The sequence below is a fragment of the Pteropus medius genome, unplaced genomic scaffold, assembly GCF_902729225.1.
Source record: "Pteropus medius unplaced genomic scaffold, Ma_sr-lr_union100, whole genome shotgun sequence".
Classification (NCBI taxonomy): domain Eukaryota; kingdom Metazoa; phylum Chordata; class Mammalia; order Chiroptera; family Pteropodidae; genus Pteropus; species Pteropus medius.
The window spans coordinates 839304-862513 of record NW_024346980.1 but is presented as its reverse complement, the minus strand read 5'-3'; the positions used below and the strand labels follow the sequence as shown (position 1 = coordinate 862513).

The 23210-nt window shown below is 65.0% G+C and overlaps 1 protein-coding gene and 1 long non-coding RNA gene across 3 annotated transcripts; one reads left to right on the top strand and one right to left on the bottom strand.

The window, feature by feature from the left end:
• Positions 1 to 694: 694 nt before the first annotated feature.
• Positions 695 to 18042, bottom strand: LOC120614117 (uncharacterized). 2 transcript variants are annotated; one of them, XR_005655864.1, is made up of 3 exons: positions 16820 to 18042; positions 15996 to 16092; positions 695 to 15762 (listed from the first exon to the last, which is right to left on the bottom strand). It is a non-coding gene; the product is annotated as an uncharacterized LOC120614117 (long non-coding RNA). The 2 variants fall into 2 exon arrangements; XR_005655863.1 differs by having other exon boundaries at positions 15996 to 18042.
• A 92-nt stretch (positions 18043 to 18134) lies between these two features.
• FAAP20 (FA core complex associated protein 20) lies at positions 18135 to 22581 on the top strand. Its single transcript, XM_039876897.1, has 4 exons — positions 18135 to 18243; positions 18677 to 18815; positions 18907 to 19196; positions 21500 to 22581. Exons 1-4 carry the CDS (start codon positions 18182 to 18184, stop codon positions 21570 to 21572), a joined length of 564 nt encoding a protein of 187 aa, XP_039732831.1. The 5' UTR covers positions 18135 to 18181; the 3' UTR covers positions 21573 to 22581.
• The last annotated feature ends 629 nt before the right edge of the window (positions 22582 to 23210 follow it).

Here is a 23210-nt window from a genome sequence, read left to right as displayed (position 1 = left end):
TAAAAATGTAGAAAAGACTCTTGTCTTGGTCTCGGTTCCACCAACAGCAGGCCCTGAGACAGAGGAGGGTACAAACGATTTGCTTGGGAGGCAATCCCAGGACACGCAGCTGGGGGTCAAGGAGGGGGACCGCAGGACACGGCAGTGTGCTGTGTCGCCTGTCACCCTCAGGCTCTTGGAGCTGGATCTTGGGGCACAGAGGGCAAGGGGACAGCCGCTGGAGCAAATAAGGGAACACATTACGGGGAACGAGGGTCAGCTTTCTCGCCATTAGAGATGGCAATTCAGTGAGCCACGCAGTGCTGGGCGAGAGTTAGCAACACCTGCATGAACCCAAGCGTTTTGGTGCTTATAAACTGAAGAGCCACACGTGCACATGTGCTTGTACCAACCACCGTACACTCCACAGCTCCATCCCGTCAGAGTCCCTGACAGGGGCAACACCCCAGCAGCTCCGAGAACCCACATCTTGGCTTCTAAATTCCATCCTCCACTGAAAGGAACTGGTCTCAGGGGGAGTCCCCGATGAGTTTGGAACCTCTCACTGTGCCAGGAAGTGTGGAAGGACTTAATGCATAACGGGGACGTGTCAAAGGGACACATGGACGCACCAGAGGGCCCTCATGGGGAATCAGAGATCGTAATGATGCTCGTGGATTACGACGATGGAATGAAGTAGGAGACCACGGGTCGATGCGGATTTAAATATTTATTAAAATAAGTGTATTCATAAGTTGGAAGATTGATGAGAAACGGGTCGTTTGCATTGTTTTAAAGTTCTTCCCACAAGGTTCTGGTTAATCACAAGCGAGAGAAGAGTGAGTCTCCGGGCGGATGCTGGCAGGCGCCAAGGTAACTGAGTAGATGCCATCGGTCACTGGATCAGCCAGAACCCTGTGCCACACGTCACTCCTGTGACTCTCCTGCCAAAGAGGCACCACCGTATGTGACCATGACGAAACCTCAGACACCCACACGGAGGGACAGTGTACAGAAGACGGGCCCAGAACTCTTAAACGCGCCAGGGTCACAGCAATCAGGGAAAGGCTGAAGAATGTTCTAGACCAATGGGGACTAAAGAGACAGGAAGGCTCCGTGCTGTGTGTGCTCCCAGGCTGGATCTCATTATTGCAGAGGCTGTTACTGGGACACCCGGAAAGCCTCGGACGCGGTCTGGTGACCAGACGGCAGCACCCCTGCCTGGGACGCGGAGCTTCGGTCCTGTCATGTCGGAGACAGCACTGTGTCAACAACTGACTCTCAAATATCGGGGTGGGAGCGTGTCCTGTACTGTTCTTGCAACTTCTCCGTGAGGTTGAGATTGGGAGAAAATACAAAATACGTGTGTAGGAATGTCTAGGGAAGGAGACGCGAAGCCCTGCTGAGCTTGAGCCACCCAGAGGAGCGAGGCCCGAGGGGACAGAGGCAGGACACCAAGAGCATCTGCTGTAAATTCTAAATTCTAAATTCTAAATTCTAAATTCCGACGTGGCCGACGAGGCCGAGGAGCTGGCCCCCTTCCTGACACAAACGCCTACGAGAGAGCATAGGTGTGTTCGTAGGTGTTCGTGCAAATGCACAAGGCGGGGAGCGCCCAGAGCTGGGAACGAGGGGAGACGGGAGCCGGCGGGGGAGCAGGCGGAGGAGGCCCCGATGCCTGCGTGAGGCTGGGGCTGGCTCACCCCTGCTGAGGGTTGGGGGGCCCGCGTGGGAAGGGTCCCAGGCCCCTTCTGAAGCAGGCGCTGGAACTGGGCTTCCGTCGTGACAGCACGAGCTGAGAAGGGGCCGTCCAGTGTATGAAGGGGACATGGAGACTCTGCCCGCCGGCCTAGAGGTGGAGCCCAGAGAGCACCCGGCCCGGACCCAGACTGGAGCACAGAGGGCACCTGGAACACAGGCGTCGGCGGAACCCGGGGTGCATTCTGCTGGGTCCCGAACTGCACGGGGTGGGGGGCCCGTTGGAAGATGCAGGGGGAGATGCGCTATGTGCACAGAGGAACGTCAGCAGAAAGGCAGCAAGGCCAACGTCAGCTCCAGGGGAAGTGGGGGAAACCTAAGCAGAGCTCACTACTTGGCCCGGCGGCGAACAATATTTACATAGTCGGAATAGTGTAAACAAGCAAAAATTATGAAATACCTCATTTGAGAAGAAGGCTGAAGAGAAAGTAGGGTGGGGGCGGAGGGTTCTGGTGTCTAAAACCGGTCAACAAAGAAACAGCAGTGAGAGCACATCATTCAGAAACACAGAGAAAAATCAGACAAGAAGCAGCTGAGAGAATGGACGGAGGCCGCGGCCAGGGCACAGGGCCAGCGTCGGGAGGGGCTCGGCCACCGCTGCGGACTCGTCGCGAGGATCCAAACCCTTTGGGTTCTTCTTTTTTGTTTTTTTGAATCTGTGTATCTGCCTTTCTTTGGTAAGAATTAAAACAAACAAACCAGAACTCTAAACTAAAAATAAATAACAAAGGAAAACAAACTGACATTCCCACCACAAAACACTACAGTTTGGGACATTAAAGAACACACTTCGAACAAATCGTGGATTAGAGGAGGGATCGAAATGGAATCACAAAATGTTTAAATTGAACGAAAATGAAAACACTGTCAGTCAAAATTCCGGATGCAGCCGGCGTGATGCTCAGACCTTTACAGGCAGCTCCCGTGTCAGACGAGAAAGCGGGTTTCGCGGAGCGAGGAAGCTGCAGATATTTTTAATTTCTTTGTGCTGACCTGCATTTTCTAGTTTTCCAAAAAAGCTGCTTTCTGTTTTGTTGGCCTTCTTTGTCGTTTTTTCTGGACCATTCTGGCTGCGGAGAGGGGGAGGGGGAGGGCAGGGGATGCCCCTCCCCCATGGAACCTTCTGTGGGGTTGGCCAAGTGGCCCGTTCAAGGGCTGCTTGTCCCACGGACTGAGGGCGTGTCTGCCTCCCCAGGGGCGGTCGAGGGCCGGGATCTGTGCGGGGGTCACACATAGGTCCCAGCACCCGGCAGACAGACAAGACCTGCCTCCTGGGGTCCACAGAGGTGACGCCTGGGAAGCTGAGCAGAGCCCCGGGCCATGGGCATGGACGGTGAGCACGGCACGCTGCTGCAGGTGCTGGACAGATGAGGAGCCCGCCACGCCCTGTGCCCCCAGGTCCTGCCAGCGTCCCACTGCGGGCAGCATCCCCGGGGCCTCGTCCCCCGCCCGGAGCTGTCCTTGTCTTCCTGGAGGTGCCACATAGAGCCGCCCGAACGCCCACCCCAGGGCTCCCAGCCCTGCCAGCCTGGCGGCCCCCGCCAGGATAGACCTGGCCTTGGCTGCCAGACGTCGCGGATAGGGCAAGGTCAGGCCCGTCCAGGCTGTTGGGGCCCTGGCGGGGCATCGGGCAGTCCGGGAGGCGGTAGTTGCTCAGCCCCACCTCTGACCCACAGCCAGGGTGCGATGCAAGGGTTCCCCTGGGAACCGCGGCCCAGCGCCTGAGTGGCCAGCACGGGGTGCCTTGGCATCAAGGAGCAGCACGAAGTTGGAGCGGGGAAGGATGTGCAGGCCTCGGCCCTCCCGGGGTTCCCAGCCCGGGGCTTGCTGGCCTGGCTCGGGGGGCATGTCCTCAGCTGGCGGGGCGCTCCAGAGAGGGCCCAGCCTGGAGGAGCACAGACTGAGCCTGCACGGGTGCGCTGTCCTGGGGCCCCGCCCCCACCCGCAGGACCCTGTCCCCTGAAGCGTCCTGTGCTGCTCTGGAATGCAAGCCTTGCTGGCAGTGGCCTGCTCGGGGCTCCGGCCACACCTCAGCGATCAAAGGGGGCCGTCTCCTGCCCTGGAGCCCTGGCTGGCCGGGCCCCAAGGCCAGAGCCGGGTCCTGCGGGTAAAGGACAGAGGCAACGGTGTGAGGACCGAGGGGGAGCCACACAGGGCCAAGGTCTGGGCCCCGCCAGTGTCCTTCAAGACCCCCCGCCGCCCCTGTGCCCAGCCGGCACAGGATGGGGGCCGAGCGGCAGGCCCTTGCCCGCATGAAGTTCTCTACCTGCACCTTCCAGAGACAGCCCCCGGGGCTGGAGCGGCCACGGCCACCGTGGCAGTAGTGGCCGCAGGGCCTGTGGTAGGAAGGACAGCTGGCTCTGCGCCAGGGCTGTGTGCGCACGTATTTCTCCCTCGAGCCGCTGACCGCGGGGCTCTGTCCTGCTCCACAGCACGGCACACTGAGGCCCAGAGGGGCCCAGGACACCAGGCGGCCGGGGGACAGGAGCCCAGGAGAGGCCCAGCACCTGCGGCAGGGTCTAGTTAGGCGGGGTCTGTCGGGGGACAGGGGTCGGGCAGACTCCTCTGACCCTGGGGAGCCCTCCGTGCAGGCCCCGCCCTCCAGACACAGTGGTGAGGTGCGGGTCTGCCTTCCCGTCATGCAGAGGGGGGGCCCGCCCGTCGGACCCCCAGCCCTGCCTCTCCGCAGCTCTGGGACAGGCCCCATCTCCCTGCCCCTCCAGCCACCCCCTCCTCTGTCCACCCATCCCGAGAGCAGGGGCCGGCCCCTACTGCGCTCCCAGTACAAGACCCGGGCCCCTCCGACGCTCCCCACCTAGGCCTGGGCTCAGCCCCTTCTCGCCTTGCGCTGGTGTCCCTCTTCCCTGCTGTGCGTCCCTGTCAGGGGCCCGAGGGCTTTTCTGGCCCTCAAGTGAGTGGTCAGTGGACTGGACCGATTGCGCTCTGAAGGGAGGGGCCGTGGCCCCAGGCCTGTCTGCAGGCACAGCACGAATATCCCCAGGCCAGTGCTTGGGGAGCTGGCTCCCATGTGGCCGGCACTGCCCTAACGACCCCCAGGCTCCAAGAGCCGCTAGCAGCAGCCACAGCCGACCTGAAGCCACCCCGCCCCCAGCCGGAGGTCAGTCCTCCAGGACTGGCTCTGGGGTTTGGGCCTGTCACAGAGCAGATGCGGGGACGCCCCATCCCAGAAAGGAGGAAGCTTGCAGGGGCTGTGGGGGGCTCTAGCAGGAAGAGAGAAAGGAGGGGCCGTCCCCAGAGCAGCAGCCGCCTGGCTGAGGGGGCCGGGGAGGTGCAGAGGGCGGCCGGTGCCCACCCCTCCAGGGCTCCCCGAGCTGCTCCCCAGAGGGTCTCGCGTGACTTCGAAGAGCCCTTGCTCTGACGTCAGGACCCTATTAGCATCTGACTGCTGGGGGAGCAGGCAGATCTGGCCACACCCTGCACCCCAGGCCTGGCCACAGCACCCAGGGCTTGCTCTCTCCCCGCCCCTCCCGGCCCCCTCCAGCCACAGGAGGCCCCGGGCCGATGCCCACCTGCCCCATGCCCCTGGGCCGGCTGCAGCCCCCTCTGCAGCCCAGCCCTGGGCCCCCTCTCCTCTGGGAAGGCCCCCTCCCACCCCCCTGCCGTCACTTCTGGCAGGCGCTGCGGTGAGCTCACTCGTTACATAAGGCATGTGAGCTGTTCCCCCACACGGGGCTCCATTTCCCCCTCTGCCTTTCCAACAACCAACCACCTCAAGCCCAAGGGGTCTGGGCCGTGTTCCCAGGGCCCCCCACTCATCACCCCGACTCTGGAGGGGGAGAGGCCACCCCGCTCAGGTCCCAGGCCCCCTACCCCGAGAACAAGGGTGTCTGCAAAAGAGAAGAGGCCGCAGCACCGTGCAGAGACCCCGGGCAGGGGGTGGGGGGCCGGGAGGGGCACTATGGGGCAGCAGGCAAAGATCCAGCCCCGCTGCAGCCTTGGGCATGAAGGAAGGAAGGCGGGGATCCCCAGGGCCACATCGGTGGCTGTTGCTGACAGTCACTGTCCAGGATGGGGGTCTCCCCAGTTGGCAGCGCCCACCCAGTGCTCTTGGCCCCCCCGAGGGCACCTGGTCACCGGAGGGCCCCAAGGCTGACCACATTTGAGCCAGGACTTTGTGCTCTTGGGAGGGGCGGCCACCAGACTCACTTTGGTCAGAGTCTCCCAGTGAGATGCCTCCTGGGAAAAGATCAGCACCGTTTCTGGAGCTGGGACCCTCCCCGCAGCTGCAGGATGTCCCCCCAAGACTCGGACCCTGAGACTGAGAGCGACCGGTGAGGACACAGTGGATCCCCACAGCGCACGGCTGAAGGGGCTGTGCAGACAGCGCGTGCTGGCTTTGCGGGGGGCCCGGAGAGAAGCAGGATGGTCACCTCCCGGCCTGGAAGGAGGGTCCCTGGGGGTGGCCAAGGGCCTGAGGAGCTGAGGGTGATGGCTTCAAGCTGTTCTCGGGAGACCAGCCCAGGGCGGGCCCAGGCGGCCGGGGCTCAGCTCCGTGCTTGGGAGGGGATGGAACCCCCCAGCCCGCCGGGCGAGGCGGAGGCGGAGGCCAGTGGGGGCCTGGAGGCGCCCTTCCTCCCACTCCAGATGGAGGTCACCGAGCACCCCCCTCGCTGACCTCTGCGGCCCGCCTAGAGGAAGCCCGTGCGCTCGGGACTTCCAGACGCCTCCTGCGGGGAGCCTGTCACAATCGCCACACCCTGCCTGGGGACAAAGCTCCTGGGTGGCAGGGACACGGCAGGGACACGGAACTGCCGCGCCAGCAATCGGTGGCAGAGCCGGAAACCCCGCGGCCCCTCCCGCCGGACTCCCAGCCGGGCCTCCGTCCCCGCCAGAAGCAAGCCCTGCTTCCCTCCCTTTCAGAGACGGCTTCTTGGAACTTACACCCTCTTGGGTTTGCTATTTTTACCCACCCTGAGCCTTCCGGTCTCCATGGCGACGCCTCCAAACAGCAGATTCCAGGCAGCGATGACGTCACCTTTCCCTTTCCTGCCGCCCAGGCCTGGAGGCACTGCTGCCCTGGGCTGAGTTCCGCCTCCCAGCGCCTCCAGCCCGACCCCAGGCCCCAGGGCCACAGCTGGCTTCTCCTCCCTCCGTGCTGGCCGGGCACCGGGGCCTCTGGCGGGCGGCGTCCTCCTTCTCCGGCCCCTGGAGCAGCTGTGCTAGGGCCCCGAGCAGAGCACACGGCCCAGGAGCCACCTGCCCTCCCTCCCCGCTGCTCGGACTCCCGGCCCCGCTGGCTGCCCAGTGGGGGCCACGCAGGCCCTGGCAGCTGGGGAGGCAGGGCAGGCGGGCGCCGGGCCGGCTGTTGGGGCAGCGGCCTGTCTGGCCTAGGAGGCCCCCGTGCCCTCGTGTCAGAAATAGGGACTGCGGCAGGGGTTCGAAGAGGCGGCGTGAGCACCCGGAGGGCCTGTGGGCTGGTCGGCTAAGCTCCTGCCATGGTGCCCATGGCGCCCGGCCCCTTGGGTGAGAACCCTCGGGTTGAACGCCCGTGCCAGGGCTGCTGCCCTCCTGCTCGGTGGCGGCCACATCCGGGCCTGCTGTAGGCTGCGCCCTCCACACCTCCGTCCCCATCAGGCAGCCGGATGAGGGCCCGCACCCGCCTCCTGGGCCCAGGTCTCCCTCACGGGGTCACCAGGCTGCGTCTCTGGCCAGACTGCACTTTACTCAGCAGGTCCCTGCGGTGTCCAGCCTGAGCTCTGCCCTCAGCCCAAGCCAAAGACGGAGACACTCAGGGCTGAAGGGCCACCTCTGACCGAGGTGGGGCGGGAGGGTGAGCTAGCTGCACCCTGGGTTCCCGCTCCTGTGGAAGCACCCGCCCCCAGGGTGCTTGCTCCGCTGTGGACACAGACATTTGCCAGAAGGGCTGAGAAGTCTTGGCAGTGGCTTGTGGGGCGGGCGCGTGCCGTTGGAGAGCCCCGGCGCCTCCCCCCGCCCCCCCTCACTGTCAGAAGGAGCTTTCCCGTGTGGCTGAGGGCCCCTGGGCTTGTGGAGGCCTGCTACCCTGCTGTGGGATGCTGGGGTCCTTTCCCTAAGCAGGGCCTGCTCCTCCCCATCACCCACGTGACTGAATAAACTCCAGCCCCACCCCCACCGCTTTGGCGGGAAAGCAGACACTGGGTCTGGGGTCGAAGGGGAGGGGAGCAGGCAGGGCTGTGGGGCTTTGGAAGGGCTGGAGGCCCTGGCGCCGGCCAGGCCGAGGGTCAGGGCCACACTCTGTCTTGCCAGCATCCCGAAGGGCAAAGAGACAGCCAGCAGACATCTGGTCGCTGAGGCCCCCTCCCGCGAGGTGGCGTGGAGGTGCACATTCCTGCCTTTCTGCCGGGTGTCAGGTACGATGTCCCAACTCGCCGCCTCTGACAGGGGCAGGCACACTCGCAGGTCTGGGCACGAGGCGGGCAGGTGGGCGGCCCCATCCCCAGAACCCCACACAGACGCGTTCACGTAAGGTGTGCAGAGAACAGGAGGCGGGCGCAGGGGGCCTCTCCCCTGCCCGCCTCCAGGAGCCTCCCTGTCCCAGGGCTGCGTCCCCAGGGCAGGGTCGGGGGAGGAGGCCCTGCTCCTTGAGCGGAGGCGGCTCTAGCAGAAAGGTGGATGTGGCTTGCACAGTTAAGCACCTACTGCGACAAGGTCCGCCGGGACGGAAGGCAGGAGGGCAGACGCAGGGTCCAGGGCAAGCGTGTCACTGCCACCTGCCCAGCCTTCGTGGGCCCCTGTCCTCTGCCCTGCTTCCTCGGGGTGTTCGTGGGAGACTGCTGGCCCTTCCTCCGGACCCTTGGGCCCCCAGTGGAGGCCTCTGGTCTGAGCTCTGGTCAGCTGGATGCGTCCTGCCCAGGCAGGGATCCGGGTGGGGATTCAGGCGGGGGCCGGGGCTGCGGATGAGGGGCCGTCGTGTTGCCCCCAGGCGGGACCCCACACCAGGTGTGGACAGGATTGGCTTTCTCCACCTGGTTGCTCGGGGCTTGTCTGCCACCAGCAGAGGGAGCGGAAAGCCATCCTTGTTCTCAAGTGCCCACAGCTTCAGGGACACGTGACGGGCCTTTCGCTAAGCCCATGGTAGGTGGGCGACGTGCCCGTCGAAGGGGCAGGCCAGGGCCGGGCAGGGAGCCGAGTCAAGGCGCTCCACACAAGGTCCGTTCAGCGGCGCGGAGGAGAGCAGCCGGGCGGGGAGCGGCGGACGTGAAGGCCCAGGGCAGGAGCCTTCGGTCCCACGGGGTCCACGCAGAGGGGCGGATGGAGGGGCGGCGGGCCGGGGGGCAGAGACTCGGAGCCTCTGTCCTCCCCTAGCTTCGTTCCCCCTGGGGGATGGGGGCTTGGGGGACTCTGCTCTGAACCCAGGAGGCCCCCGATGCCCTAGGCCATGGCTGGCGGGCAGTGAGGGCCTCTCGGAGGGGGAGGGGAGGCGCAGCAAACGGCACCCCATGCCTTCCCTTCCAGGCTGGGAAAACCGAGGGCCAACCAGAGGGATCGATTTGAAACAGATGAGGCTATTTTTCTGAACATTTTGTTCCCCGTCCTGCCTCCAGCCTGGCACTCAGCTGGAGTGACCGGCCGAGGGGAGGGCCCACGCGTGGCCTAGCCCAAGCCCCTCTTTGGCCCCTGGGCGTCCCCTCCCTGCCCTGCCCAGGGACCCGCTGCCCACCGTCCTGCCCACTCCGGCCGCAGCGTGGGGCTTAAGTAAACAGGCGACCTCAAAGGGCGGGGCCAGAGGCTGGCGGGACCTGGGCATAGGGGCAGGCTGCCCACCCTGCTGCCCAGCCCCGCACCCAGCGGCCTCACAGACGCCGCAGGCAGGGCTCCACGGCCGCGGCCTGGCATTGGCCCCCACCCAGCCCCTCCACGGGCCGGCCCGCCCCCAGGCCCAGCGCTGCCCAGCGGGCCCTCGTCCCCGTGAGTAATATTTAACTTGGAAGGGCTGACGGACAACTGCAGGGGAGAAGTTAACAACAGGTTTGGATTGCAATCTGCTCGCCAGGAAGGGGGGACGGAGGGAGGGAGGACAAAGTTGAGAGGAAGAAGGCGGGCAGGAGGCGGGTCTGAGGGACCAGCGCTCCGGGGAGGCAGGGCTCCGAGGGCCGCTGGGGCCGGGACCCCTGCGCCCGGGCTGAGGAGCCAGGCTCTGACCCCCAGAGAAGCTGCAGCACCGCCCGCCCCGCAGGCAGGAGCTCTGCGGCCGAGCAGCGGCAGACGCGCGCCGGCCATGCGGCTAAGCTAAGCCCCTCCAGCCTGTTCCTCCGCGGAACCGCCCCAGTCAGGGGGAGCCTCGGCTCGGGCTCTGGGGCAGGGAACACGGGACATGTGCGCACACACACGTCACATGAACATACATGCGTACACACCCACACCATGCGAACCCACGTCACACGAATGTACACACATACACAGACACACTCATACACACACATCACATGAACATACACACACACCATCCGAACACACGCGTTACACGAATGTGCACACACACACAAATACACACCCACACGCAAACGCACACACAGAACATGGAGTTGTGAGCGGAACCGCCCGCCTGCAGCTCTGAGGCGTCGACGCAAGGATTGAACAATCCAAGAGGCAGGAGCCGAAATGAGGCCTGAATTCCGGGCTCGGGGGGGGGCAGGACTGCAGCCAGGACAGGGCTGTCCCCAAACGGAGGGCTGCACTGGCAGGGCTGACCACCAGTGCCCCCGGCAAGAACCCGGCCCATGCGCCCTCGTCCGCTCCGGGGGGCACGGGTGGTCTGCGTCATTGCCCTCGAGGACGGCTGCAGGTGTCACCCGTCTGCCTAGCACTGGTCCATCCCCCACTATTTCCAAAAGCACTGGGCAGTGGGGATGAGGGCAGCTGGAGTCCACCCCAGCTGTCACCCTGCCTGCAGCCACCAACTCCCGGGCACGCCGGTCAGCCAGTGGGCCCCAAGGCAGTGACACTCAGAGAAGGCTCCTGGGACTGTGACAGGTGTGTGGGGGCCCGCCTTTGCCCTGCCCCGTGGCTGTGGCGCCCGACCCGAAGCCACGGGCAGATCCGAACCTCGGCGGCACTCCTGCTGCACACTCAGCCGGCGACTTTTTCCTTGTGCTCCCCAGCCGTCAGGCCAGCTGCTCCCATTGCGTGGAGAGGACAAGCTGCTATGTGGGGGGACTGACCACCCCATGGCTCGTCCCAGGAGGGGACAGCGCCCCCAAAGGAGGGGCGGTCTGGGGAGTTCAGGGCAGCCGTACCAGTGAACTGTTTTCAGGAGCCGGGCACGGCTTGATGACGCTGGCAGGATGGGTAACCAGGTCTGGGGACACTGAGGGACACCAGCCGTACTTGTCCACTGCAAGTCAGCAGACCCCAGGCAGGTAGGGAGGTTAGGTGCGGGCCTGGGAAAGCTGACCACATAGATGCAGAGAGGGCAGCCGGGCATGGGTGTGGTCAGGGTGGGACAGTCCTGTCCCTCAGGGTCTCGGGAGCAGCCCGTGGGAACATCCGGGCACCCGGGGTGGGAGGGGGCAGCCTCACCATCCGCCCAGCGTTGGGCAGCGTCTCTTGGGCCAGAGAAGCTGCTCCTGGTGCCCAGAGTGCCTGGCCCTTCTCTCACTCCCTGACCTTGACCTCCTTGCCCAAGGCCAGCGGCCCAGGCAGGAGCCTAGGCGACCTGGATTCAATCCCAGGTCGGAGCTCCCCGTGTCATGACCTACAAGGTGACGGAGGGCCTGGGCCTCAGCAGGCCCATCTGCAAAAGGGGCGGAAGGACACGGCTCAGCTGCGGGGCCCGTGCAGGTGGACCGGCCAGTGCCCTGGAGGCAGCGCGAGGCACGAGGCCCCTGGCCCAGCACCGGCGCCATCCACAGGCGGGGCGTGGGGAAGCAGCTCAGAGGGCAGGCCCAGCGGCTGCCACCCGCTCGGACCCTGACGCTGCCTCGCGGTCTGCACCTCGGTTCAGTTCTGAGAAATGGGAGGCCTGCCCTCACCTCCACCGGGGCAGGGCTGGGGGCAGCAGCCAGCCCCAGTGCTGGGAGTTTAAGGGGGTGCTCAGGCCTCATCCGCCTGCCCTCTGCTCCCTGAAGGGGTGCACGCCAGTCTGACCTGAGAGAGGATGACCCAGCAGGGGTGGCCCCCACGTACAGAGGCTGCCAGGATGCCGGTTTGGCTGTGTCCAGCCTGGGTGGGGCGGCGACAGCGGGGCCTGACCAGCACGGTGCGTTGGGAGAGTTTGGCCCCGGAGAAGCCCGGGCCTTCCCCGCAGAGAGGCAGGAGGTGGTGCAGGAGCAGAGGTGCCACCGGGCTGTTCCAGGGCCGTGAGCCACTGTGGGGACACCGACAGTTCCAACTCAGAGCCGGGGGGCATCTCGGCAGGTGGGCAGCCCGGGGAGGCGCCCACTGCCATTGGCGGCTGTACTCTGGAGGGCGACCCCACGGCAAGTCACGCGTCCCTGCTGCCCGGTCCCCTCTCCGTCCACTGCCCCCTCCGCAGCTGCCCCTCGCCTCCCTCACCTGGGGCTTTTTTGCCAATTTCCTGCTGCTCCTCTTCCCCAACCCTTCTCCCCCTGAAGGGCCAGATGGCCTGGAGGTGCCTCGGGAGCTGTGAGAGAGGCCAGCTCCGTCCCTGGGCTGCTGCCCCAGCCAGGCCCCTGCCCCCTCCTGCCAGCATTCCGGCAGGCCAGCGGCCGAGGGGTCTGAGGGGAGGAGGGGTGGCTGAGCAGCAGGAGGGGAGGGCAGGCCTCTCAGTGGCCAGGGGGCCTGGGGCAGCTGCCCAGTGAGCCACGTCTTGGCCCTGCCTCGGGCTGTAGGCAGATACGGAGCCAGTTCAGAGAAGTGACCCGCAGCACAGCAGGCCACTGCTCCCGCTGGCCAGACAGTCCTCTGTAGGCTTCAAAGGGGACACGTGGGACCCCCGGGCTGCCCTCTGGCCAGGCAGGGTGGCCAGCCGAGGAGGGAGTGGAGGCAGGAGCAGCTCAGTGCCCATTTCCAAGGCCCGAGCCCCAGGAGAGTGCGGGTGGGCAGGGCCCCCCAACCCTGCCTCCCACCTCCTGGGTGGTGAGGCCCAGGGGTCGCCTGCCCCTCCTGTCCCTGGGCTGGACAGCAGACAGTTACGCCCTGACCAGCTGCCTGCTCCAAACCTGGCAAGTGGAGAAGGGACACACAAACCCTCTGCTGCGGGCTGGTGTCCCTCACTGTGCCACAGGCTGATGACTCTGTGGCCCCTGGTTGCTGCTGGGCCCTCTGGTCAGCAAAAGCCGGGGGCCCAGTCAGGCTCAGAGGCAGATCCTGAAAGCTCTCGTCACAAGGAGAAAAGCTTTTTCTCTCTCTCTTTTCTCTGGGAGGAGACAGGTGGTGGCTGGGCCCCTCGCTTCGCCGTGTGAGAACCTAACCGTCCAGCTGCGTGCCTTAAACGTCTGTGGTGACGGATGCCGACCGTTTCTGGGCAGAACTGGGAAGAAGGCTCAGAGGCAGGTAGAGGAACCCCAGGAGGTGGCCCTGGAGTGGGGGTCCTGGGCGGGGGGTGCTCTCCCGTTGGGCCCGGCTCCCCTGCTCCGTTTTTGCCAAGGAGGTCATACAACGTCTGCTGACCCCTGACCCCGCCTCTGTGTCCACACTGGGCGCTGGGCGGGGCTGAGGCCTTTGTGCCCTTGTGAAGAGGGGGGGGGAGGGAAAGGGAGCAGGCGGAGGGGGGAGGGGACAGGAGCGGAGGCCACAGCTGAGGCCCAGGGGCCCCTCTAATGGAGACCGGCTCTGTGGGCCTCGCCAGCCACCCGCCGGCCGGCCCGGGATGGACCCTGCCCACGGAGACCCCAGAGAAGGAGCAGAGACCAGAGATGCCACACTAGACCTCCCCTACCCAGAAATGGGGTGACGCAGCTGCTGCTTGAGGCGGTGACGGGGTCAGGCCTGGAAGGCACGGGGACGGTGGTACCTCAGGGTGTGGAGGTCCCAGCCAGCAGCCCTGCCCTGGGAGCTGGCGGATGAACCGGGCTGCGCCCTGGCCCCCCAGCTGAGGTGCGGGGCTTTCCCCGAGGGGGCCAGTGGCCCCTGCCTACGCCAGGGGTGCGAGGCTGGGCTCTCACCTCATGGCGGCTGGTTGATAGGACTCAGGGGCAGGAGAGGTGGGCTCGGGGTGCCCCGCCACCCCAAACCAAACGGTGCGGGCGTTCCAAGCTGTTCTCGGCAGCCCGGCTTAGAGCCAGTGACACAGACTGTGGCTGAAGACAGGAGTCCCTTCTCCCCGGTCTGGAGACCAGAAATCCAGACTCGAGGTGCTGCAAGGCCATGCTCCCTCGGGAAGGTCTAGGGAGGCTCCTTCCTGCCTCTTGCCGCTTCCGGTGGCCTCAGGAGTCCCCTGGCTTGTGGCCACATCACCCAATGTCTGCCTCAGTGCCCACACGGCCTCCTCTCTCCGCGCCTGTGTCCGGACTTCTCCCTCCTCATCAGGACACAGCGAGGCGGGAGTGGCCCGCCTCACCCAGGATGGCCTCATAGTCACCTGACCCTGTCTGCAAAGACCCCGTTTCCAAATAAGGCCACTTTCACAGGTCCCCAGGGGACACTAATTTTGTACAGACATTGTTCGACTCCCCAATACCCCCAAATATGGTCTCTGTTTGACCCCCCAGGAGGAGTGCTGAGGTGGTCTCCTTCCCTCAGGACTGGTCGTCTGGTCCCTCTGGGTTGGGCGCCCCTGAAGCTCTGGGGCACTGTTGACTTGTCCTCCCAGAAGTCAGACAGCGCTCCAGCCCCCGACAATTCTCACTGTGGGTGGGAAAACCCAGGAGAGCGATAGGGTGGAGGGAGGGGCTGGGGGAGGGGGCTTCGCACGGGCCAGAGCGCCTGCTGGTCATCAGGGCTGCCATTGGGTGGCCTCGGAGGAAGAAGCCTGAGCTGGAGACATGGGGACGGAGAAAGGACCTGCGTAGCTGACCGAGGGCAGCAGCAGAGGGAAGAGGTGGGACCTCCCGGGAGTGACAGTGTTCGCTCTGAAGGCTGGGAAAGGTGGCTGCCTGTCCAAGAGAGGGGTGGGCAGGTTGGGGACTTGGAAATAGGGCCACTGTCTCTCGCCAGTGCCCCCAGCTGCCTTTGACTTTCGGGCTCCTGGGTTGGGGGCCGGAGGCAGGGGCATCGCTCGGCCTTAGCCTGCTGACCTCTGGCGGGTCTCAGCCTGACGCCTGACCCTCTGCAGCGTGAGGTGGCGCACGGGGAGCCCCACACACCCACTCTGCTGCCCTCCGACCTGTGATGTTTCCTGGGCAACTGATGTACTCCAGCCTGTCTGCCTGGTGCGCGCACATCCCCCAGTGCCACTGCCTGGCTCCGGGCACGCTCGCCCGTTGGCACCCGTGGGCCAGCAGGTGTGGTTGAGCATAGCCCGCTGCCAGCGGCATCAGGAGGCTGGACTTCAGGGAGGAGGTGCCCAGCCCTCGAGGCCGTCCTCACCCGGCAAGCGGGCAGGGGTTGGACACCCTGAGTGGGTGCTGTGCTATCCCGCCACCTGGCAAGGGACATGGCTGGCAGCCCTGCACTGTGAGCACAGGTCCCCGGCTGCCTGTTTCACGTGGAAATCTGAAGGGACTGGTTCTGCCTGGCAGCTTCAGGCCCTGCTCTGCCCGCGTGCGCTGTCCTGGCCCCATCTGCAGGGTGGCTTGATGGCAGAACCAACCCCAAGAAGCCAAGGGAGGCTGTAGGGAAGCCAGGTGGGGCTGGGACGCCCAGTGGGATGCCCGCTTCCTAGTGGTACAGGGCACCAGCGAGGGACCGGCCCTGCCGGGCTGGCCGCAGACACCCCCGACTCTGGGCCGGGTGCCCTGGAGGGCAGGTGTCTCCCTTAACGGTGGACTCTGCCAGAGCGCCCACAGGGTGGGGCCCGACACCCCCACCCACTCGAGAACTTTCTGCCCGATGGGGCGGCGGTGGGGGCTCCCCCAGAACGCTGAGATAGTCTGTAAACATGAATTTGGGCTCCTTGAAAGCTTTTTCTGCGGCATCAGCATCAGCTCCAATCAGAAAATCTCCATCAGACTCCAGCGCCCGTCACTGCAGCAGAAAGTTCGGAAAACGTGATCCTTTCCATCAGCACCAGCCTGTGAACTCCCTCCGGCCCCTCCGCGGCCGGTCTCGCTGCTGATGCGGGACAGCGGGGTGAGGCGGGTGGCCCGGGGTGCGCACTTGGGCTCCACCTCCAGAAGGTCCTGTGCAGAGCGGGGTGGGGGGTGGGTGGCAGCTGTCGGAAAGCAGGGGCCGGGGGTGGGGGGCTTCCTGACTGGCACCTGCTGTGTGCCTGGCGCGGGGTGGCCCCAGCTCTGTTCCCCGAGGAAGTGTCCCAGGCCGTAGGCCCCAGTGGTGATGGGGGTTAATCCCCGGCAACTGGAGGAAACCAGAGAGGAGGAGGTCCCCAGGAGGCTGTCACACATCGCCCTGGCTCTGCCCTCCGCAGAGTGCTGGCCCCAAGGGCCTCTGCTCTGCCAGTCTGCTCAGGCCTGCCCCGGGGTCTGGGTCCCCTTCCCTGGCAGCTAAGGCAAGTGAGGCCCACTGGGGTGGCTAAGGCCAAAGAAAGAATGGGTGCCCCCTTCTGAACCAAAGGCCAGAGCCAGATTCAGCCAGGCCCTCACCCTTCCCCACCTCCCTGGGGGCCCGCACCTGCCCCCGGGCCAGGCCAGCACCCTGGGTCCATCCAAGACCCCTCCCTGCTCCTGCCTTGCTCCGCCCTTCTTGGTCAGAGAGCGAGCCATGTGAGGTCTGCAGAAGGGGCTGAAGGGGCCAGCGTGGCCTCGACTATGAAGACCCTGGTGCTGGGCCCTGGCCCCACTCAGGAGCACCAGCTGCTCACACGGATGTCCCACAGCTTCCTAGCATGGCCCGGGAGCTGGGCACACTCCAGCCCTCTGCCTGGCGGAGCCTTCCTCTGCCTCAGGGAGGCCTGGAGCCATTCCTCCTGGAAGTCCCAAAGGCTGGCTTGCAGTGTGGTGACACTTCCAGGAAAGGCTCCAAAGCCAGGGCCAGCCGGGACTGTGTCAGGGAGCCCCAGACACAGCTGCTTGGGAGTCCTCGGTCAGCTGGCACCCACGATGGGCCAGACCCGGAGTCCCCATACCTGGGAGCGGGCCCTGCCGCAGGTCGCCTCCCTCCGTGGCCCCCGGGGGCAGCTACCGCAACGGCTCCGTTGTTTCGCACGCGACGTCTGCTTTCCAGCAGTTGGGAGGCTCTGGGGGTAGGACCCTGTCTCGTCCCCCGGGGGTCTCCAGCATCTAGACAAGTCCTTGGCGCAGGCAGGTGCTCAGGGAATGTTTGGTGAACCACCTGCCCCTGCTCTGGAGGTCCACACTGGCAGCTGGACGGGCAACCTCCGTGCCACAGGACGACCGCTCGCCGGGGAGGAGGGGTCCTCTGCTCAGGGATGGGAGGCTGCGCTGCAGGAAGGTGCCAGGATTCCAGGCTCGGGGGAGGCAGGGCTGCAGCAGAGAGGGGCTGAGGTGACTCCCGTGGAGGGGGCCCAAAGCGCAGCCCCAACGCTGCTGGGAAAGGCCGAGTCCCAGCACCCGGGAGACACCTGCCTGTTGCCCACAGACAGGGGCTGCCCACCACCCGGTCTGGAAAGGGTGGGGTCACCCCAGGGCCCACCTCTGGGGGCCCACAGGGCACGAGTTCTGCAAGGGCAGGAGCAGCCGAGGGTGCCTGGGCATCTGCTGCCACCAAGTGGCGGCTGACGTGGTGGCTGGTGAGGCGCCCGAGGCCCAGGGTTTCAGCGAAGCCCCTCACAGGGGCTGGGCCCCCGGCCGGCGCCCCGGCCTCGGGCTGGCCGCCTGGACTGCCAGCTCACTTCTTTTGCTTAATGAAAGAAACCGAATGCCTCCCTTTTGTAAGGCCGCGGCGGTCGTCCTAGGGAGAGAAGCAGGGGGCGGGCAGCCGCGGGCGGGCGCTAACTGGAGGCCGAGGTGGCGGGGACCCCCTAGGGCGACCTCCCGCCCAGCTCCTCCTCCTCCCGGCCTCTGCGGACCCCAGGCCTGCGGGGTGAGGGCGGTGGGAGAGGCCCGCGCCGCCACCCCTCTAAAGCGGGAAAATGGCTCCTTCGGAGCGAGTCCGCCTCCCCCTGAGCCCCGCCGCTGCGGTGGCGGAAGGAAGCCCGGCCTCAGTCTCCAGAGGCTGGGGTCAGGGCACCTTCCGCTCTGAGAGCGCCATAGAGGGCAGGCTACGCCACGGCCTCAGGAGCAGGCCGTGGGTCCCCCGGGGGTCTGCTCAGGCTGGGGTGGGGGCGCGGGTCCACAGCGCACGTCCGTCGGGGGTCCGGACGGGGACCAGGGTGCCGGGAGGACGGTGGGAGGGGGGCGGTGGTGAGCGTGCGTGCGCGTGTGCGTGTCTGCGTCCGGGGGGGACGTGGTCTGTGCCGGGGGCGGGGCCTGGGGCGGGGCCTGGCGGGCGGACTCTCGCTTCCGCCTGACGCGCGCGCTCGGGACGAATGGAGGCGGCGCAGAAGTCGCGGCTGAGGCTGAGCCGCCGGAAGCCGCCCTCGCGAGGCGGGTGAGGCCGGGGTCTGGGACTTAACGCGGATGAGGAGCGGGGCGAGGCCGGGTGGGAGGCCCAGTGTCCCAGGCTGGGCAGTGGCCGGTGTCATAGTCCCACGTGTGCCCCGGAGCGCGCCTCGGACCCGCCCCTCCCGGACCAGACCCGCTGGGGCCCCTTCCCGCCTAGTTCTGTCCACACCGTCCGCCCCGCCGGCTGGGTCCCCGGCTGAGTTCTCACGCCCCGTCACCCCCGAGCCGACTGCTCTGCACGCTGGTTCCCCGCCTAGTTCTTACTCCCGCACCCCGGCCGCCCCGGTCTCCCCGCTTATCCCGCCCCGCTGAGTTCTCACCCTGCCGGCTGGGTCTCTCCCCAGATCATTTCTCACTCGCTCCCCAGTGGGTCTCCCCCAGCCCCACTGAGTTCGCACCTTCCCCCTGTGCCGCCCCAGGCCCCCGAGCTCCCGCCCCGGGTCCCTCCAGGCCGGCGACGGCGAAAGTGCGCAGCTGTGGGCCGAGCTGCAGCGCACAGTGAGTGCGGACTGGAGCCTGGACGGCGAGCTGCCGCCGCTGCCCGCTTTTCCCGGCCAGGTGCGTGCGCCGGGACCCACAGGGTGGCCTGGGGGGTTTCTGGGCCAGGTGCCGCTCCGTTTTGTCACCATCCGACGACTCTCTTTTGCAGGAGCCCAGGAGCAGCCCCCAGCACACCGCATCCCCCGAGGTCTTCACCGTAGGATCGGAGACCTTTTACTGGACACCCTTCCCGCCGCCCCCGAGGGGAGGCGGGGGTCCAGGCCGCTCATATCACGTGCTCCGTGGGACCGGTGAGCACCCGGGGTCCCCCGCCTGTTCTCCGCAGGGACCCTGCACGCCGGATTCCCACGAGATTCCCTGCGCCCAGGAGCAGCCACCGGCGGAAGGGGCACAGAGTCTACGGAGCTGCCCCCTGTGCCAGGCCGACTTCGCCCCAGGGTGAGTGCAGCAGCCCCGGCCTCCTCTCCCCTCTGCTGCCTGGGGGCGAGCCCAGCCGCTGTTAGAGGGCTGAGAGGTGCCTGAGCTCGGCTTTGGCCTTGTAAAAGTAAGATTTCTTGCACAGAAAGTTGGCAAAGCCAGTGACTGAGGATCAGCCAGAGGACACAGGACTGTGGGCTTGGGGGCCCACCTGCTGGTCTGGCCGTGGTGGGGTGGCCTGCCTGCAGGGGTGTTCTCCCTGGGGAGGGGACAACCTGTGGAGTACAGCGGGCAGGTGGGAGCCTCTTCTCCCCTGTGGCCCAGCCCACGCCAACATGAGGGAACCAGATGGGCTTGAGACCGCCTCCAGGGGCTGGCCAAGCTGTGGGTCCCTGTGTGAATTCCTGCTTTGCACCCCGAGAACCTTCCCAGGGCTGGGTTGGAGGTTTTAAAAATGAAGACTTTGATTTGTCTGCAGGTATTTTTCTATTTAAAAAAATCCAATATATATCTTTATGCCTCATTTTAAGTAGGGGGATGGAATCCAATTTTGCTAATAAGTGAAACCCAAACCGCCCAGCTTTTGGGCTGGGTGGGACACAGCTGAGGACACAGCTGTGGGGAGCACGGGGGTCCGTTTGCCAGGGGGGGATCTCTGTCGGGTGCGATGAATGGACAGCAAATTTTGGGAACTGCTGCGGACACCGTGTGGCCAGACCATGTGCTTGTGTTCCGTGTGGTGTCCCCGGTCTTCCAGAAGCAGAAATGGCCCCGGAGGATGAAGGGGAAAAGATTCCAGAATTAACTTATGACAAAAAGCCCCTCGAGCCAGTCACCTGGCCTGGGGGAGCCCCCCTTCCCAGCACAAACGTACACAGAGGGCCCTCGGCCGGGACTTCTCAGGCAGAGATGAACGGCCGTCTGAGGTCAGTCACGAGGCTCCGTCAGTGGGTGCTGTGTCATGGGGACCGTGTCTGGGCTGAGCCTAGACGCCACCCCTTCAGCACTTCCTTCCCAGTTCCAGGCAGAACCCAAACAGCTTGGGGTTGGGGGAGACGAGAGTGGTGGTGTGGGCGAGGCGGTGGCTGTCCCCCGGTGGGACCTGTTGCTAGGTAAAGTGGCCCATGGGAGATGCCCCGGTAGTGCCCACTGGAGAACTGGCCGAGTGTGTCCTGACCTGGCGTTTTGGGATGGCCGTGAGCAGCAGTGTTGACCGCCAGCTCCAACAAGGCCGCGAACGCGGAGCGAAGCCTCGTGACTCGTGCCCGGCGGGAGGACGCAGGCACCGGGGAAGCCCCTGAGGTTCCTGGCGCCGCCTGGGCGCCCCAGCGCCTTGTCCCGTTCTGGGGGTCTTTGTCCTTGGGTTGCTTGCATTCCTACACAGTCTAAGAAAAGGGTCCTGAAGACAGGGGTGTTAGAAAAAAAGCCTCCGGTTTTGAGCTTTTGAAGCAGTTAAATTAAAGCTTGATGGAGCGCTTACTCTTTCAAAGTAGGGGCCAGCGCAGTGGGGTCTCGGTCTCAGCGTGCCTGCAGCGCTTCTGGCACGTTCTTCCATCTGCTTATAAAGGGGAGGGCACTTGATCCAGAACACGTGCCGCAGCTCAGCGAGGACTGGGGAGACCACAGATGTCCTGTGTGTCGGAAACGAGGCCCCCTCCCCGCCATGGCTGGGCGCTCTGGGGTCCTGGGACAGGACCCACGTGAGGGTCGGGTTTAGCAGCTGGACACAGCAACTGCTGTCGTGCGGTCTTGTGACCGTCTTTAGAAAAATGCGAGTAGTGATTGTCCGGAGCCGCCGGGCTGGGAGGGCGGTGCTTCCGGCGGGACGTGCGCTTTGAGGGGCGCGGTGCGGCAGGACGCGCCCGCTGGTGTCCTCCGTTCCCCTGCACGCCTCGGCCTCTTCTGGGCCACTCAGACCTGTGTCATTCTTTGACGTGATGGACTTGACACACTGTGTGAAGTGCTGTCCCCCGACGACCCCTGCTGCGGAGCTCCGCGACAGGTTTCTGCCCGCGAGTCCGTGGGGCTCCCCCAAGCCAGGTGACGCGGAGAGGCGCAGGCCTGAACCCACTGGGCACCCGCCTTCACCATCAGCTGGCTCACAGGCCGACAGTGCCCCCGGCTCGTGCACACAGTCGCCAGCCTGAGCGGGAGGCTGAGGGTGCGTCTGTCCAGGCACACGTGGGGCTTTGACCCGGGAACAGGTTCCGGAAAGGCCTTTCCTGGTGGGTACGGCCCCACCTGTTTCGACCAGCCATGGAGACCTCTCCGACCTCTCCGGCCGCGGTCCCTGCACTGTGAGTGACCGTTTCTCTTCCTCGCAGGCTGGCCCAGCTGGACATCGACAGCCACCTCGCCCAGTGCTTGGCGGACAGCACGGAAGACGTGGTGTGGTGAGCCGCCCGGCTTGCTCCCCTCTGTGCGACACAGGGAGAAGCTGTGTATAAAAACGTGTCGCTGCTTGTGTCGTGTTTGTTGAGACCAAGACAGTGGACCCTCCTGTCTTGGCTCACGCGCAGCAGAGACTGACCACCACTCGGACCCAGGCCCGGGCGGGCAAGCCAGCTTGTCTGTGCTCAGGTGACAGGCCGGGGCAGCACGTTCTACTAACCCTGCCGTTCACCGCCGTATCCGTTCCCCAGACATGCTTGTCCTCATGCCGCCTGGAACAGAATTTAAGGTGGAGGGCGTCGGCAGAGGCGCCATGGGTGGCGGACAGGCCGTGACCACAGTCTGGGCTCAGCCTCGCTCGACTCTCAGGGAGGCTGGGACGAGAGCACCTGCCAGCCGATGTCCCCACAGTGCTGGTCGGCCAGAGTCCAGAAGATCCCGGCTTCGGTGCCAATTCAGGCTTGACACCCTTGTCTCTGCCACGGGCACGGTGGTCACAGGGGGCCCAATGTGAACCCCTGAGATGAACTTGCAGAAGTCCATTATTTTCCTTTCAAAAATGGCCTCCCCCAGGCTGGGAAAGACGTGGAGGGAAGCTAAGTACAAGCTATTAAGTGAAAGATGCCAAGCTGAAAAGGCCACGTCTTGTGTGATTCCAGTGACACGAGATTCTGGAAAAGGCACGACGATGGAGACAGTAAAGAGATTAGTGTGTGATGGAGGGGACGGGGAGGAGGGTGGGGAGCACGGAGGCAGCGAGACAACTGTACCATCGTCATGGTAAACACGTGGCATCAAACATTTTGTCCCAACGCATGGGATGTACAGCACCAAGATGTAAAGGGGACCCTGGGTGATGAGCTGTTCTCTGTAAGTCGTGCACCCCTGTGGGTGCTGACGGGAGGCTGTGCGTGGGGCGGGGGCACGTGGGAAATCTGTGCCTGCCCCTCAATTTTGCTGTGACCCCAAAACTGCCCTAAGAATAAAATCTACTTTTAAAAAGTGGTTTCAAAAATCGCTGCTTCCCGGAAACACCTGCTTTTAATGAAAATAACAACAGTAAGCGTTGCCGTTAAGGTCTTTAATAGGTGTGCAAGGGTGCGGACGACCTTGGCCGTGGAGGGTGAGGGTATCCACAGGAGGAGGACCGGCCGGCGTCCGGCTCCACTAATTGTACAAAACCACACACCCAGATTGACCGCGTGACAGTCGTGACGTCGCCAGTGTCCACCAGCCGTTTCGGGACACAGACCGTGACGAGCTGGTCGCAAGCGCCGGGATCCCTGGTTCCCGGCGTCACCTCAGGACACCCTCCACCTTTAACGCATGGAACAGACGGCTGACAAGTTTCTGCCTCTCCGCGGGGCAGCGCCACGCACACCAAACGTGGCCGGGAAGCTGTCTGGCGACACCCCCGCTGGAGCACGTGCCCTAAGTGTGGGCACGTTAGGGCCCTGCACTGCTAAGAAAAGACGCTGTCACTGTACTTGACACGGCAGGAGGGAGGGGACCTTCCCTCCCCAGGTGACTCCAGCATGTCCCAACGCTCCGCTCAGCAAGTGACTGCACAGTCCTTGGATTGGACTCTGCTGCTGGACATCCCCACTGGCTGTGACACTCCTGTGAGGCCCAGAGTTGGCTCTT